The following is a 14,776-nucleotide window of genomic DNA, read 5'->3' on the forward strand; positions in this document are numbered from 1 at the left end:
ATGGTTTCCTGATGATAACTCAATAATAATTAGGCCTAGGATCATGAAACTTCATAGGTACATTGATCATGACTGGCAGATGACCCATATTTATTTTCAGATCACAAGGTCAAAGGTCAAGGTCACCGTAACTCGAAACAGTAAAATGTTTTCCTGATGATAACTCAATAATAATTAGGCCTAGGATCATGAAACTTCATAGGTACATTGATCATGACTGGCAGATGACCCCTATTTATTTTCAGATCACAAGGTCAAAGGTCAAGGTCACCGTGACAAAAAATGTATTCACACAATGGCTGCCACTACAACTGACAGCCCATATGGGGGTCATGCATGTTTTACAAACAGCCCTTGTTCATAAAAGGGAGATTAACATATCTACTAATAATGCCATAACTGCTATCCAGTTTTATTGAAACATGTTTTGCAAGCTCTACAATAAGGTCATGCATTCGTTTATGGAAACGCCGGTTGGTAGCATGCGGGATGGTAACGGAGGGAAACTCAATTTGACTGCAGCATTTCTTTGTCCGTGTAATTTTGAACGACTTGGCAGAATTGATGAACATATGGATACGGATTGTCTCGCACAAGAAACATACTTATTGGTCAAATGTTAAAGCAATTAAACAATCATTCAATCACAACATTTTTTAATCAATTGTTAATGATTACTGTGTCGCGGACGCCCTGCCAGACACGGCGGGCCGAGCCAGCGCACGCGGTCGGATGGCCTCGTCTCAATGATGGCTTCCTAAGGTCTGTTCTCGGCCGATAATCCGTATACGCAATTGGCGACAGTCCCGATGTGCTGGTAGAACCCCGTTTGAGACGGTACCGATGGAGACGAAAGTATTCCAATGAACTAGTATATATGGGAGATCGTAAATATATATTTTCTCTCGCGGCGTGCCTATTCTACGGGGTAGTAGTTGGCCATGAATATTTGATGTAAGGAAGTGAATATTGTTACCATGTGGTTAAAGGTCAATTTTAACGAAAATCCAAAGTCAATATATTAAACGCTATTCACATTGAAATATGATTAAATTATCGGGAAAATAACGTTGCGTGTTGTGTTTAACCTGAAAAAGATGATTATTTTAACTTTTATGATCGTAACTCGCAAAGCGTTGATTCGCTTATCTCCCCTGTTTTCCCCTGTTGTGTGACGTCAGAGCTGAACAAGCATTTTCGCGTCCGCTTAGAAGATGAGCGATAGATCAGAATTCGGGTTTTATTTTTTCTGTTTGTATTGATATTTTCGTGAAATTGTTTTCACAGTATATGGGGAAAAGGTTATCTGTGCGGCCTTTCGCTGTAACTCACGTTCTGGAAAAGATAATGTGATTCTTTTTCCAGTTTCCGAACGACAAAAAACTGAAAAAGATTGGGTGCACCAAAATCGTGCTAGCCATGTTTCCAAACACAAACTGTTTTCTCCAAATAAAAACAGCCGCGTCTGTTTCTGCCTCGGCATCGATTCACAGAATCACGCCGCGTCTTTACACGGCGATTACCCGAGCAAAAATATTTACAAATATTTATTTTATACTATAGCAAATGTTAAATAATTTTAAAATTAACGAAAATTAGAAACAGATACAGATAATACGCTAATATTTTTACTTATGCGCGATTGTGTTAACATTTCGTCAGCTTCTCTTCATAGTTCATACATTTACCATCGGATGTCAACTGTCAAAACAATGATAATTCCGTATATGGCCGATTTCCGTTTTCACATTAAATTCTGGTAAATATTGAAGAAACATTGCTCAAATTCCTAAACACAAACTTTCTCTATTTTTTCCAAAGTATCAACCGAATTTCGGCATATGTTTCTTTTTAAAGATTTGATGAAATTTCGATTAAAAGTTTCGTAGTGAATTTTCAACTAAAGTACCGGAGTATCTCGCGAATTATTTGCCATTGACAATTCCTTTGAATAAAATAAAAATCAAACACGCTGTATCGTTATCGTTACACTCTTTTAGTTCGTTCATTATTTACAAAATTACATTCAATTGCATACATTTGTATTGTACTGTATACTGATCGCACAAAAAAATCATCGTATACAATTCAATGTTTGTATTCAAATTGTCAAAATTATTTATACTTTGTTTGGTCTGTGTATGATGTAGGTACGATCGTTCTCATTTGTTTTTAGAAATTATTTTGACAATAAATATCGTTATTTTAAACGTTTGAAGCAAGTCTCGTTTCCGAGATCATATACGGGAATTCACTGTGTGAGTTACTTCGATATTTACTGATCTATAAAAATCATTGTTTTGACAGACGGCACGTGCTTATCTAAAGTTTGTGTGTCGTAATACACAGGTGGTTAGCGTGTGGCTATGATATTAATTAGTGAAAACATCATTTTGAATGATAAATAATCATATTATAACGAAAAATTAACTTTTCTGAAAAAAAAAATATTTCACTATCAAATATATATATATATATTTGATAGTGAAATTTTTTTTTCAGAAAAGTTAATTTTTCGTTATAATATGATTATTTATCATTCAAAATGATGTTTTCACTAATTTATATCATAGCCACACGCTAACCACCTGTGTCGTAATACACAGGATATTGGATGTTCCGGGCATTATTGGGCAATAAAACAAAAACGCGGTCTGCGGTTTTCGGTAGAACGTTTGTATTGACCAACAATATTTGATATTGCACTTGCTTATCTTACATTTAGGGATATAAAAACACTGGTCGAAGCCATTGTGTGCTTCTGTGTGCCATAAAACACAATCCCGCAGGCTATTTTCAGTAGCACGCGTGGTCAGACACTAACAAGTTAGAGTTATAAATCACAGAGATTATGATCTGAGAACTGCATGGAGTCTGAAATGAAACAGAATGCCGACAAATCAAAATGGTCGCAGCCTAATTCGTTTATACAATATATACAGAAACTTTTGTGTTCGTCGTCTTTTCACCAATATGAACATGATTGATTTTTGGCAGTATGCCAAAAAAATCCGTTTTTTAGCAAAAATGCTACATGTTACGACTAAAAAAAATGTGTTCCACCAAATGCGACATCAAGATATTTCGTTCATTTAACCTATAATGTTACTTCTTTAAGTGGGTTAAGTTTGAAGGTGGCGCAATTGGCGGAAAATATTTAAAACATTTGAACATTGTCACTGCTTATCGTGTTTTTAAATCCGCCGCTTCAGACGTAAACTTGAATTATTACCAATTTAAATTTACACTAACCATTAGTATCAATGTTGTTCTTTTCCAAACAAAATTGCGTCTAATCGACACATGTTTATTTTGGTCACTGATTTTTGTTTCTGAGAATAACTATCCGAAATAATCTTTTTCACGGGAAACAACTCTACTAGTCCGTGACTAACAGAGTACTGTACTGACTACAGTTGACAGCGTTGTTAGCAACCGTGATTTCTTGAATTTACCGCGATGAGACAATGAGGTAAACACTTTTTTTCATACATTTTATTATAGTCGAATTATTAAAGCTCCTAAATATTTCAATCCATTAATCTATTTGTAAATAACCGTGTTTTTTTTTCTTACGTTGCGTATCGTTGCAGACGACAGGTATACTAGACATGATAATTTCTGTGTTACGCTTAAATATATGCTGATTTCTTTGCTTTAAAGTGATGAAAACGTATTAAATTAGTTTGAGAAATGTAAAATAACATGCTTAAAAGAAAGAATAACATGTTTAAAGGAAAATTAAACGATACAAGTACGGTATTCGTTTTCCTTTTAATTTCAGCCATTACGATGTAGCGTTGTATTACATCTGAAATGCAAAAGAGACCATGACGTAGTGGTATAGTTAGTTACAGTTAGGTATATCGCTGGCGAGCGTGGATCAAACCTCGCCTCCTGCAAGTATATTTTTCCAATTTTATTTTTATTTGACATTTACTCGCATTTTTAAGTTATATAAAAAAGCACACACTCATTAATTGTTAAGTGTAAACTTTCTTAGTTTATTTAAGTACTCATGCAGTTTGAAAAAAAAATCATAAAACAATTATTACAGTTCCTTTTATTATAAATACTGATAGGGTCGAACTAACTAATAGGGGTGTATTGTTTCTATTTGAAATATGTTTTAATGCAGGATGCATCAGTCCAAGTGCATAGTTTGCAAATGCAAACTTAAAGTTCGCCAGAGACGGCCTGTCAACAAGCATCTAAGAAAGTATCTTAGGAAAACTTTCTTGATTGAAAGCAGCGAGTCTGACTTCATTTGTGGCAAATGTTCGCGACCTGCGTACCGACAAGCTCCATCTCCGGTTTTACATCAGGCCAGTCTCCAAAATGGTGGACAAGAAAGTACGTGCTCTGCGGGAAGTCCGCCGTCTGTACGACTTCGAGTTCAGACAGCCTCAAAAAGCCACGTGTACTGCTTCATTTGTAAGAAGCCTGGGCCAAAACTTATCGTTGTGCCACAACAACTAAGAACAGAAGTGTTTGTTAAGCACAATATTTTAATAACTGCTCATAGTAGATGCTGTCCATGCCATTTAGACTTTTCATTGTCTCAATTCCATCCAGATACATTATTTTGTTAACTTTAAATCAATGGACGACGCCTTTGTAAACAAAACAACAATTACAGAGCTTTTAGATACGGTACGTGAGTTTGCCATTAAATCATCAGTTGAACGAATGTCCTTTGAAAATATTGAATATTACTCTGATATTGATCTTCAAAACATGACTGGTCTTAGCAAGGAACAATTGTTGTACTTCCACAACATGTTGAAAGAGCATATTAGAGATATTCCAGCTAGATCGAAATCAACAACGACCGGTATTTTTTGTTCAAAATGAAAACCGGAATCTCTAATAGTTTGCTCGCAACTCTCTTTGGCATTTCAAAATCAAGTGTACGAAGGGCAATTGCAGCTGTAAGGACTATGTTAATGCAAAACTTTGTTCAACACTATTTAGGTTTCCAGCACATCAGTCGTGAAAATGTCATTGACACTCATACAAGGACTTTAGCTCATTCTCTTCTGGCCGAAAATAATGATCAAGTAATATTAGTTATTGACGGTAGTTACATCTATATACAGAAAAGTGCCAATTTTCAACTTTAACGGCGTTCATACAGTGTGCACAAAGGCCGTACTTTAGTAAAACCAATGGTTATAGTAACAACTACTGGATATTTTGTAAGCATTCTAGGGCCATATTTTTCGGACTCCAAAAATAACGACGCTTCAATTTTAAATCATATTCTTTGCAACAACATAGAAGAAATCAAAGAATGGATAAAGCCGAACGATGTCTTCGTGGTTGATCTTGGGTTTCGCGACTCAATAACGCTGCTTTCTAACATGGGAATTCATGCGGAAATGCCAGCTTTTATTAATAAGGGAGTTAAGCAAATGCCAACGGAGGATGCCAACACTAGTCGCTTGGTTACAAAGGTAATCTATTTGAGAATGTTTTCCATGTAAACTCTGAATTTTCTAACATGGTCTCAGCATAAATTGTATGCGAATCTTCATATTATGTTTGTTGTCCTATTTGAACTGTAATATATAAAGCTATGTTTTTTTTTATATTTTACTGAAAATATAACTATGGAATTGTCGTCGTCTAGCATTTTTATTTAAAACAAGATTCACACATTTATGTATTCAGTCTTAAAACAATATCGCCTAAATAAGAAATTAAATGACAACACATGCATGCAACTTTAATACAAGGTGTTTCATAGACAAATGGTATCGAAAGCGTTTAAAAATAGTAATGATTTTGTATTAACTTCCACGTGCTAAGCTGTAAATATGCTACTATTAGCGATATTCGCTTGTTGTTTGCTGGTTGCGTATTTTAAGACCGAATTATGTATGACTAATCTGTTTTAGAATGTTTTATCAAATATATGTGTTATAACCTAAATATATTTTAACAATCATTATTTAAGACATATTTATCAAACACAAACTATTATAAAATGAACAGTTCGCTCATGCTTATTTGCGAGTTTGTGCACGCAATTTGAAAACGTAGTGCCTAATATGTTTCATAAACATGAACCACATGCAGGGACGTATTAAAATATTAATAATAGTTGAATACGGATTATAACACGGATTGTGCCAAATTCTATTTAAACAAAAAATAAAATCGTCTATGGGTTATTATGCTTTAATTATGGGCGGAGCTTATACACTGAAAGCACGCGCTGTAACTAAACAAAACATGCCGATACATTTTCTACCAGCGTAACAATCCGGCATTTTATGAATGAAAGTCGATCTGATCGACAGAATAGCCGAAAGTTATTTTTACATTGTATAAATCTTTAGTAAAAACTGTGTAAGAATCGAAATATTTCCGTTATAGTTTGTTGTCAAATAACCCGCGGCCGGAAGTTTAGGTGCGTGGTTTCAAATCACTCGTGCTTCGCACTCGTGATTTAATCCTTACGCCGTGGGTTATTCGACAACAAACTATAACGTACAAGAATTATTTCTTTAATAAAAAGCCTTTTTTTACATTGAACATTGTCTTGCAGGTCCGATGGGTCGTAGAGGCTGCCAATGCAAGAATTAAACGTTGGAAGTATCTGGATAAGGTCCTTCCAACAACCCAGGTTCTATTTATAGGGGACTTTGTGCGCATAGTATGCGCCATTTCAAATAAGTATTTTACTCCCATCAATGCTACAAAGAATAACGAGGAGGACCTGTTTATGGCTGCACGCATGCGAGAGTTGCTGAGCCACTCAAACGCGCTTCAGCAATTTGTAACTGAAAACAATCTGGAACGGCGAAGTGTCGCCAAGTGGGTTGATACCAACCATGAATATCTTGACTTTCCATCTCTAGATGACAACACACTGCGGTTATTGACTTTAGGCACTTACCAGTTAAAACTCACAGGCAGTTACATCCAAGAGTACCTAGGCAGTGACTGCAATCTTCAGCTCTACCGAGAGATGGAGGGGTTGATTAGAGTCAGGTTGCAGAGCAGACACGTATTATCACGCTCGTATCTGATCTGGATACGTTACGATAGTGACCACATCATTGGTTGGTACTGTCGTTGTAAATGTGGGGCACGAACTGTCGGTACTTGTTCTCATGTTGCATCAGTTTTGTGGTACCTTGGACAGCAAATCCCGTTATCTAGGGAACCAGGTGTGAAAGACTGGGGACAATACCTTGATGATGCGGCTGAAGTACCAGATGCGGTTGATTCTTCTGACTCCGAGGAAAGTTATATCGAGGAGTAATGCTCTTTTCATATTAAATTGAGCAATGAATAGACTAATTATCCAAATGTTACTATTTGTGTGCGTATGAACTTAATTTTGAAATAACAATTACTGGCTGTGTGTTATTTAAGTGTATCCATTAAACGAGTATATACTGCTTACCATATACATGACTGATGTATTCATGTTAAGTGAATATAACAAATATTTGGAGATTTCTGCTATTATAGCACCCATTTCGTAATATTTAGTAATATTTATTTACACATCAACTTTGCAAATAACATTAATCAAAATGGTCCTATCACATAGTGTTTAGTTGTGTGATGAAGATCAATTTCGTTCAATCAGACATCATTGTAGTTTGTTGTTTAAATGTATGCATTAAACTTGTATATACTGTTTGCCATATATATTTATCTAAGGTTTATATAACATGTATTTCAGTGGATACATTTACTATAGCAACCATATTATAACGTTTTTTTTCACATCAACTTTGTTAACAATATGTTGTTGTTTTTTTAGTGCAAGAGACGACCTTATCTTTGTTGACTGTTTATACAGTTTTGAGTTTGTTACTTGTCGTGGTACTGCACATTAACAATGTCGTTTACCGGTATAAGCGCAATACTGGTTATATTATAGTTATTATGTTAAATATAAACAGTTGCTGCAGCAACATCCATATTTATTGATATATTCATGAGAGTATAATGACTGCGCTTGAAAACTGTCAATTGATAAATGCTAAGTATCGACAGCTCAATTGATATGTATTTGTCTCAGCAAAAAAAATGTTACCATGGAAACGGAGGTTTGAGAATTACTATGCTAACAATTCACATTTGATATTTGTATTGACAATAATATGTATTGTTCTTAATATTGCTAGTTAACATACTTAAATAATGGATACATGTATCATTATTATCTTATTATGTAAAAATGGGTATGTGTGAATGTGTTGCCATGGTTACCATACCATATATGTTGTTACGGTTTTAATACATGTTTTTCGAAACTACACACATTAAATAATTATTTAAGGTAATTTTTGTTAATAAATTCCATAGGGCCATTTTCGACTCTAAGTGAACCTAGTCCTTTACAAGCTGTACTCTGATGTGCGTCCATCTGATTTTTCTTCAAGTAAGCACCCTTTCTACCTGGCAATACGCACACATGACACTGCATCCCAGTGGTTCTTGTCAACTATTGGGTGTCAACAAGCTAGGTCAGATGCTGAAGGCCATGGCAAAAGACGCCGGCTTTCTCAAGCACAAGAGAATAACGAACCACTCAGTTTGCAAATTCCTGGTCCAAAACTTCGAAATGCAAACATTCCACCCACTGAAACCATGGCCATAACAGGACACGACAATGTCCAGTCCATAACCAATTATTCCAAATTATCTGTTGAACAGCAGCAAAAGTGTTCAAACATTCTTGCTCAGTCCAGTAAACGTAACAATCCAACAGATTCGTCTTGTTCACCTTCATGCATCGAAACTATGGCCGAAATGCAGCCTACACAACACTGTCTACCGTTGAACAAGTTGATCTTGATGTTCGCCCCACCCAGTCACTTCACCAGCAAATGTCTTTCTCTGGTTCGAACAACTTTGCCTCACAATTCTTTGGTGCCACTTTCCACATTCAAAATGTTAATGTATATAATTAGCTTAAATCCAAGTAATCTTTGTTATTTCGTCACGAAATAACCACATATTATAACAAAGAAGCAAATATTGTGCACCTCGTGATCGACTTAATAGTTTGATATCGAAAGTGAATTGTGTGTGGTGTTTGGCTACGATGTAAACAAATGTAGTTCCTTGTATGTAACAACTTAATGTCATATTGATATTATAAAACTAAGATTCTCGCCTAAGCTCGTGCTTTTGGTTTTCTAAGCCTCGCATGATAAACCTGATCTATAATCAACACTAACCTATTATTCTATTTATCCCACTTTTTATTCAGTAAACTTTTTTTATTAAAAAAAAATAGTTTTCATGAGTGTTTGTCGTACTTAGCTAATGACTGTAGTGTAACCAAGGTCAGTGTATCACTCCGCGTTCCCAAATTAACCGCTGATCAAATAATCATTTTTTTTTTAAATCAGAATATCGTTTTGTAACAAAGAGTCGAGCGTTATTAATTACAATTTTAATCATATTGAATTGCAAATCTTAAAGTTTTATAATATCAATATGACAAAATAAACCAACACGTTTTTTACTACTTTTCTTTGTTTTAAGGTCATTAAGATTGACAAACATTTGAGATTTTTTTTATTATTGATGCACTTGGCAAATACAGGTGACGAAGTGCGTGGGAAAAAGTAGTCCCGGTTCGGCAGTTGATGACGTCATTTCGTGCCGTTGATTATAGCTGTGCCATTGATTATAGATGAAATTTAATCAATGAGGCTTTAATCAACCGAATTCGCTGTAAAAGTGGGATAACATAATTTAGATATATGACGAACAATCTAATAACGAACATTTTAGGGCTTTTTCCAGCCATTTTGGGAAAAGGAGTTTTGTCTAATTGAGATTTTTTAAATCGATAAAATGGCGTGTAATGTACATTTACGGTCTAATTTCATGCAGTTCATCTTCATAATGATCATACTCGTCAGAAAAGTACATAAAAGTATTGATGTAATAGCAATGCAGTTGATCGTCTCGGCATAAATAACGCTGTTAAAAATAGCGGATGTACAGCTCTGACGTCACAGCAAGGGAGGTAAGTCAGTCCAACTTTTAGAAAACGGCGCGTTATTGGAAGATTTCCCTGGTGATTTATGGCATAAGGCTTAACGCTTAATTGTTGCAAATAGTTTTATTCCGCATCTCCAACAATTATCTTTCATATTATAAAGTTTCCAGAAGTGTTGAAATTGACCTGTAAAAGGGACAATAAGCTCATAATTTTGAAAACACCATTAAAGTATGCAATACCGAATAAGGTATCCGGACAAACGGTACCCGGACAATCGGCACCCCGTGTTTTGTTTTTTTTGCGTACCCGGACAGTCGGCACCCTGTAAATTTGTCGACCCGGACAATCGGCACCCGATTTAATTGTATACCCGGACAAACGGCACCCGATTAAAGGCGATCGATAAAGCGCGGAAGCACCTTGTTGAACTAATAAGTCTAATCCGCTTATTGGTTTGGTAAAGAGATGATTAAAAAACCGTCAACAAACTGTGTTATTAAATCAAGTCCAAGTCCAAAATTTTATTGCATAAACATAATACAATGTTACATTACGACAAATAATAGTGACATAATATAAGTGTGGATTGATTTACGTTATCTGCTACATGTAATTGGTTTAATAACACCTCTAAACAATTTACAAATAGCAAAGACAATTGAGCTGAAAATAATTAACAGGTCAAAAGAGTTAGTTAAAATGTGGTAACTGACTAATTATCTGCAACTCATCTTGTATCCAGTTGTTTATAAAAATATATACTATATTCGATATTTTACCGAGCGGAACTGTCTTTTATATTAAGATCGGAGTTAGTGTTCGTGTGTCGTATGAATAGATATCGTTGCAGGAAATTAAAATTATCCGTTGTCAAATGAAAGTACGGTTGACATTAAATGCATTATTTTTCTCGTTCCGTGATATTGTGTTAGTATGTTGATGGTGCATTAACAAATATAAGTGTATTTGAAGTGAAAACACCAAAAAATAAACAACCAGTGCTCCGGCTGATGCCAGACATTAACGCCAATGGCGATTATTTTATTAACTGGCTATTATTTCTTAAAGTTGACAAGAAAACATGGCGATTATTTTATCCGACGACATAAAAAAGTTGTCCTCTACAAGTTTTCCGGTGAGTGCAAAACGCGTGTAAATCGGGCCATCAAGCAGGAAAAATCGGTAACGAGATTACTGTGTACACACTCGTATGACGTACCACGAGGATCTAAAGTCACGAATTCTTCCTTAGGAAGATATAAATCTTCCTTTGGAAGATTTATTGCTTCCTTAGGAACAATTAAATCTTCCTGAGGAAGATAAATCTTCCTAATGAAGATATAAATCTACCGTAGGAAGATTTAATTGTTCCTAAGGAAGAATTGAAGAAAATACCAAATGTTGACATTTAAACACTTTTGGTGTTTCTTTTTGTAAGTAAAAGTAAAGTATGTGGATATTATTGAATTTTATTAGTCTACTGCCTTCAATCATTTTAGTCACACACTGATTGCAATTTGTTGTATGAAATAAAATTTCAGTTGCCTAGCAACGTCCCAGAAGTGCATATTGCGGCAAATGGAACCGGTCTGAGTTTAGTTGAGGTAAGCAATTAGCACATTTCCTGTCTAGCTCTATTCCCTGACCTTACAACTCCACAAGAAATATGTAGTTACATGGCTTGTCACTAACCCGGATGATACATGTTAAGCATTCCCATAAGAAAACAAAATATTATTTTCTGAATTTTATATAAATAGTCGCCTCTTAAACATCAAAATTTTGTTTGGAGAACAGGTTCATGCTTGTACATGTTGCGGAATATAAGTAAACGCCCGGAAATTTTGCTGACACATAATTCAAATACGTATAGTTTAGTTATGCGCCATATTAAATCGATATGTTTTATTTAAGCATTGATAAACCGCTCGCATTGTAAATAATAGTGCATTTATATTTTGTTTGTTAATGCCCGTGCTCCTCTAAATAGTTATACATGTTATCCAGACCACAATTGGACACATACATGAAACCCGTATGTTTATTACCCCTACGTAGTGTGATTCCCAAATGTCAGTCCATCTTGGAGTATGTCTATAGCATCTGTGCACGTGCAGGTCGCAGTTTTCTACCATATCAACAAGGATGATGCCACGCCCAGTTTCAACCTGAAAATCACCATGCCAGAAGAGTCCATCATCCACTACATAGCAGAAGTTTGCATAAGATAAGCACGCTATTTTGTTGTTGTGTTCTTCAAAATTGGGTGTCATGCAACATTTTATTACTCTATGAAAATTTCCCAATGTTACTATTCCGCATAAAAACTAAACTGTATAAAACTAACTAAGTTTTGCTTTATCAAAACTCTGTTTTTCTAATTATAATTGCTAAGGTGAGCAATACGAAAAAAGTTGTATGAACTTATTTTGGCCCGATGGCTTTCGATTACAAATTTTGTTCTACATTAAAACTCTACGTGTTAGCAGTTTGTGATAGCTGTTTATGAAATAAGATATGATTTATGCGTGGGTGCACCATCTCAACTTCTCAACTTCATAATTGTTATGGGTTATTCGTTTATAGCAAAAGAGGGTGACCTTGCAAGTGAGGCTTGAACTTACCGTCGTACCTTCAGTTGCAATCTTTTCACAGAGGGCGCACCTTCATGCTCTATCACTTTTTCAATTATCGTTCCAGCTACATGAAGGAGGGCGCGAGCGGGATGTCTGTTATAGAGATTGGCTACCCATCGGGCTTCAGTGCGGACCCCAAGAGCGTCTCGTCCCATCTCCTGCTCAAAAGGGTGGAGGAAGGGGACAAAAAAGTGATTCTCTATCTTGACGAGGAACATATAGTCCGTATCTGGATTATCTTCTATTTCAAAAATGTGTGATCGATTGTGTGGGTAGTTTGACAGTAATTTTATGTACCGATATTTTAACAAGATGAAGCTGCTTGTAATCACTACACAATTCAATATTTAAGGCAAGTAACCGATGGCAATATAATCGACGCAAGTCAAAAAGCAAATAATCTAAATCATTTGTGTAATCAGTGATAAAGTGCGCAATGATTCGACCGAATTAAAGTGAATATATATATGGACAGTTTACTTAATATTTTAGTACAATTGTCGTTTCCTTTACATGTTTAGCAAGACATAATCCTTGTGTACTTATAAACGCACATGGATAACTGCAGAACCGTTTGCATGTATATTTTGCCCTTGTTTGATATATGCATAATAGATGCCCATGTTAAGGATAATTCGCCTCACGTTATACTTAACGTTATATGTTACAGATTGGCAAGGATGAGTTGTGCTTCCGCGTTACGATGGAGAGAGTGGGGCTGGTGGCTGGAGCACAACCAGTTCCTGTCAAGGTGTACGACTACTACGAGCCTGGTACGTGCTCACTAAGTAATATATGCTTAAAGACAAAGCAATTGTTGTCAAGTTTTAAGACGTTATTTATCGATCTTATATCGATCTTATTAACCTGGTATAAGCTGATATTAATATTCATTAAGTGCCATTTTATCGTTGTAAAACTAGCCATTTCACAACTACACAATAAGTCGCCACCACGAGCATAGAATATAACGATGTATTTATTGTATCAATTGTAAAAGAATGAAGGAAGGGATTATGAGTTGTCTGTTTAATTTTCAAAGCACGAAGAAACAAAAAAAGTAATTCTCTTTTCAGTTGTCAAAGCATGAAGAATATAAAAATGAAGTTATCATTTCAGTTGTCAAATAATGGAAATAAAAAAATGTAGTGTTCATTTCAATTGTCAAAGCAAAGACTTAGTTATCATTTAATTTGTCAAATCATGTTGGAGTTGAATTCATAGACGGTCGGGAAAAGACTGAAGCGTTATATTAGTTATTTAATGATAAGGCGAGTATGCACCTTATCACGTGAACACATTCTAATTATCCAATCACGCTCACTATTTCACTTATTTGCTAAAATATATAAGAGTAGAGTTACGACAAATAGAACGTCAGTCGGGCGTTCAGAAAATGTGAATTATCGATGTGTTTTATGAAATGCATAACAAGTGCAATTGATTCTGTTAATAAATATCTTCGATAATGTTAAATTTAATTGAATAAGAAGGTAGGTCTATCATTACAGTTGACACTATAAAGTATCGATACAAATTATCTGTGTACGAACAAAAAAGGTTCAGCAATATTTTCAATATACTAAAAAAACACACAAAAATGTGACAAATAACATTTTCAGTCTATTTGTATTTTGTAACAAGTATTGCCCCTTGTATTTTCAGGGCGCGGGTCGTGTTGGAAGATCCTAAATAGAAGACCATAGTAATAGGACAGTGACTGTATTTCATTGATTGAACTGTATTTTTTTTATATCAATACATCATTTCAGTTTTTATAATCAATTGCTCGCTTTCTGATTTTAAATATTGTTTTCTGAAATAAAGCCTAAAATGAAGCCAGAATGTCGTTGTTAAGGAAATAGAATTATTCTACCATGTAAGCATAATATAATTGATCAGTGTTGTTATATACATTGCTAACGAAACTGAGTTCCGATGCGTTAAATCTACACCACTTTATTTCTTATGGTGGTACACGTACGAAGATAAAGTTTCACTGAAGTAAACAGGATTTTATTGAAGGAACCATGTACAGATTGTTCATTAGCTTATTTAATATTCTTCTGCCATATTTATATGTTAACTGAATATGGCGAGGATAAAATGTTGCTATTGTATACACTCGCTTTACCTGTAATTTGTTTAAATTACA

At 35.0% G+C, this 14,776-nt stretch overlaps 1 protein-coding gene and 1 pseudogene across 2 annotated transcripts; both read left to right on the forward strand.

Moving 5' to 3' along the window:
• Window positions 1-5,310: 5,310 nt before the first annotated feature.
• Window positions 5,311-8,080, forward strand: LOC127878817 (uncharacterized; annotated as a pseudogene).
• Window positions 8,081-11,502: 3,422 nt separating this feature from the next.
• LOC127879852 (C3 and PZP-like alpha-2-macroglobulin domain-containing protein 8) lies at window positions 11,503-14,459 on the forward strand. 2 transcript variants are annotated; one of them, XR_008049263.1, is made up of 4 exons: window positions 11,503-11,589; window positions 12,103-12,889; window positions 13,292-13,394; window positions 14,287-14,459. XR_008049263.1 is itself a non-coding variant. In XM_052426918.1 (4 exons), the coding sequence occupies exons 2-4, from the start codon at window positions 12,654-12,656 to the stop codon at window positions 14,325-14,327; spliced, it is 303 nt and encodes a 100-aa protein (XP_052282878.1). In that variant the 5' UTR covers window positions 11,503-11,589; window positions 12,103-12,653; the 3' UTR covers window positions 14,328-14,459. The 2 variants fall into 2 exon arrangements, 1 of the variants encoding a protein (XP_052282878.1); XM_052426918.1 differs by having other exon boundaries at window positions 12,103-12,812.
• The last annotated feature ends 317 nt before the right edge of the window (window positions 14,460-14,776 follow it).

The sequence above is a fragment of the Dreissena polymorpha genome, chromosome 4, assembly GCF_020536995.1.
Source record: "Dreissena polymorpha isolate Duluth1 chromosome 4, UMN_Dpol_1.0, whole genome shotgun sequence".
Classification (NCBI taxonomy): domain Eukaryota; kingdom Metazoa; phylum Mollusca; class Bivalvia; order Myida; family Dreissenidae; genus Dreissena; species Dreissena polymorpha.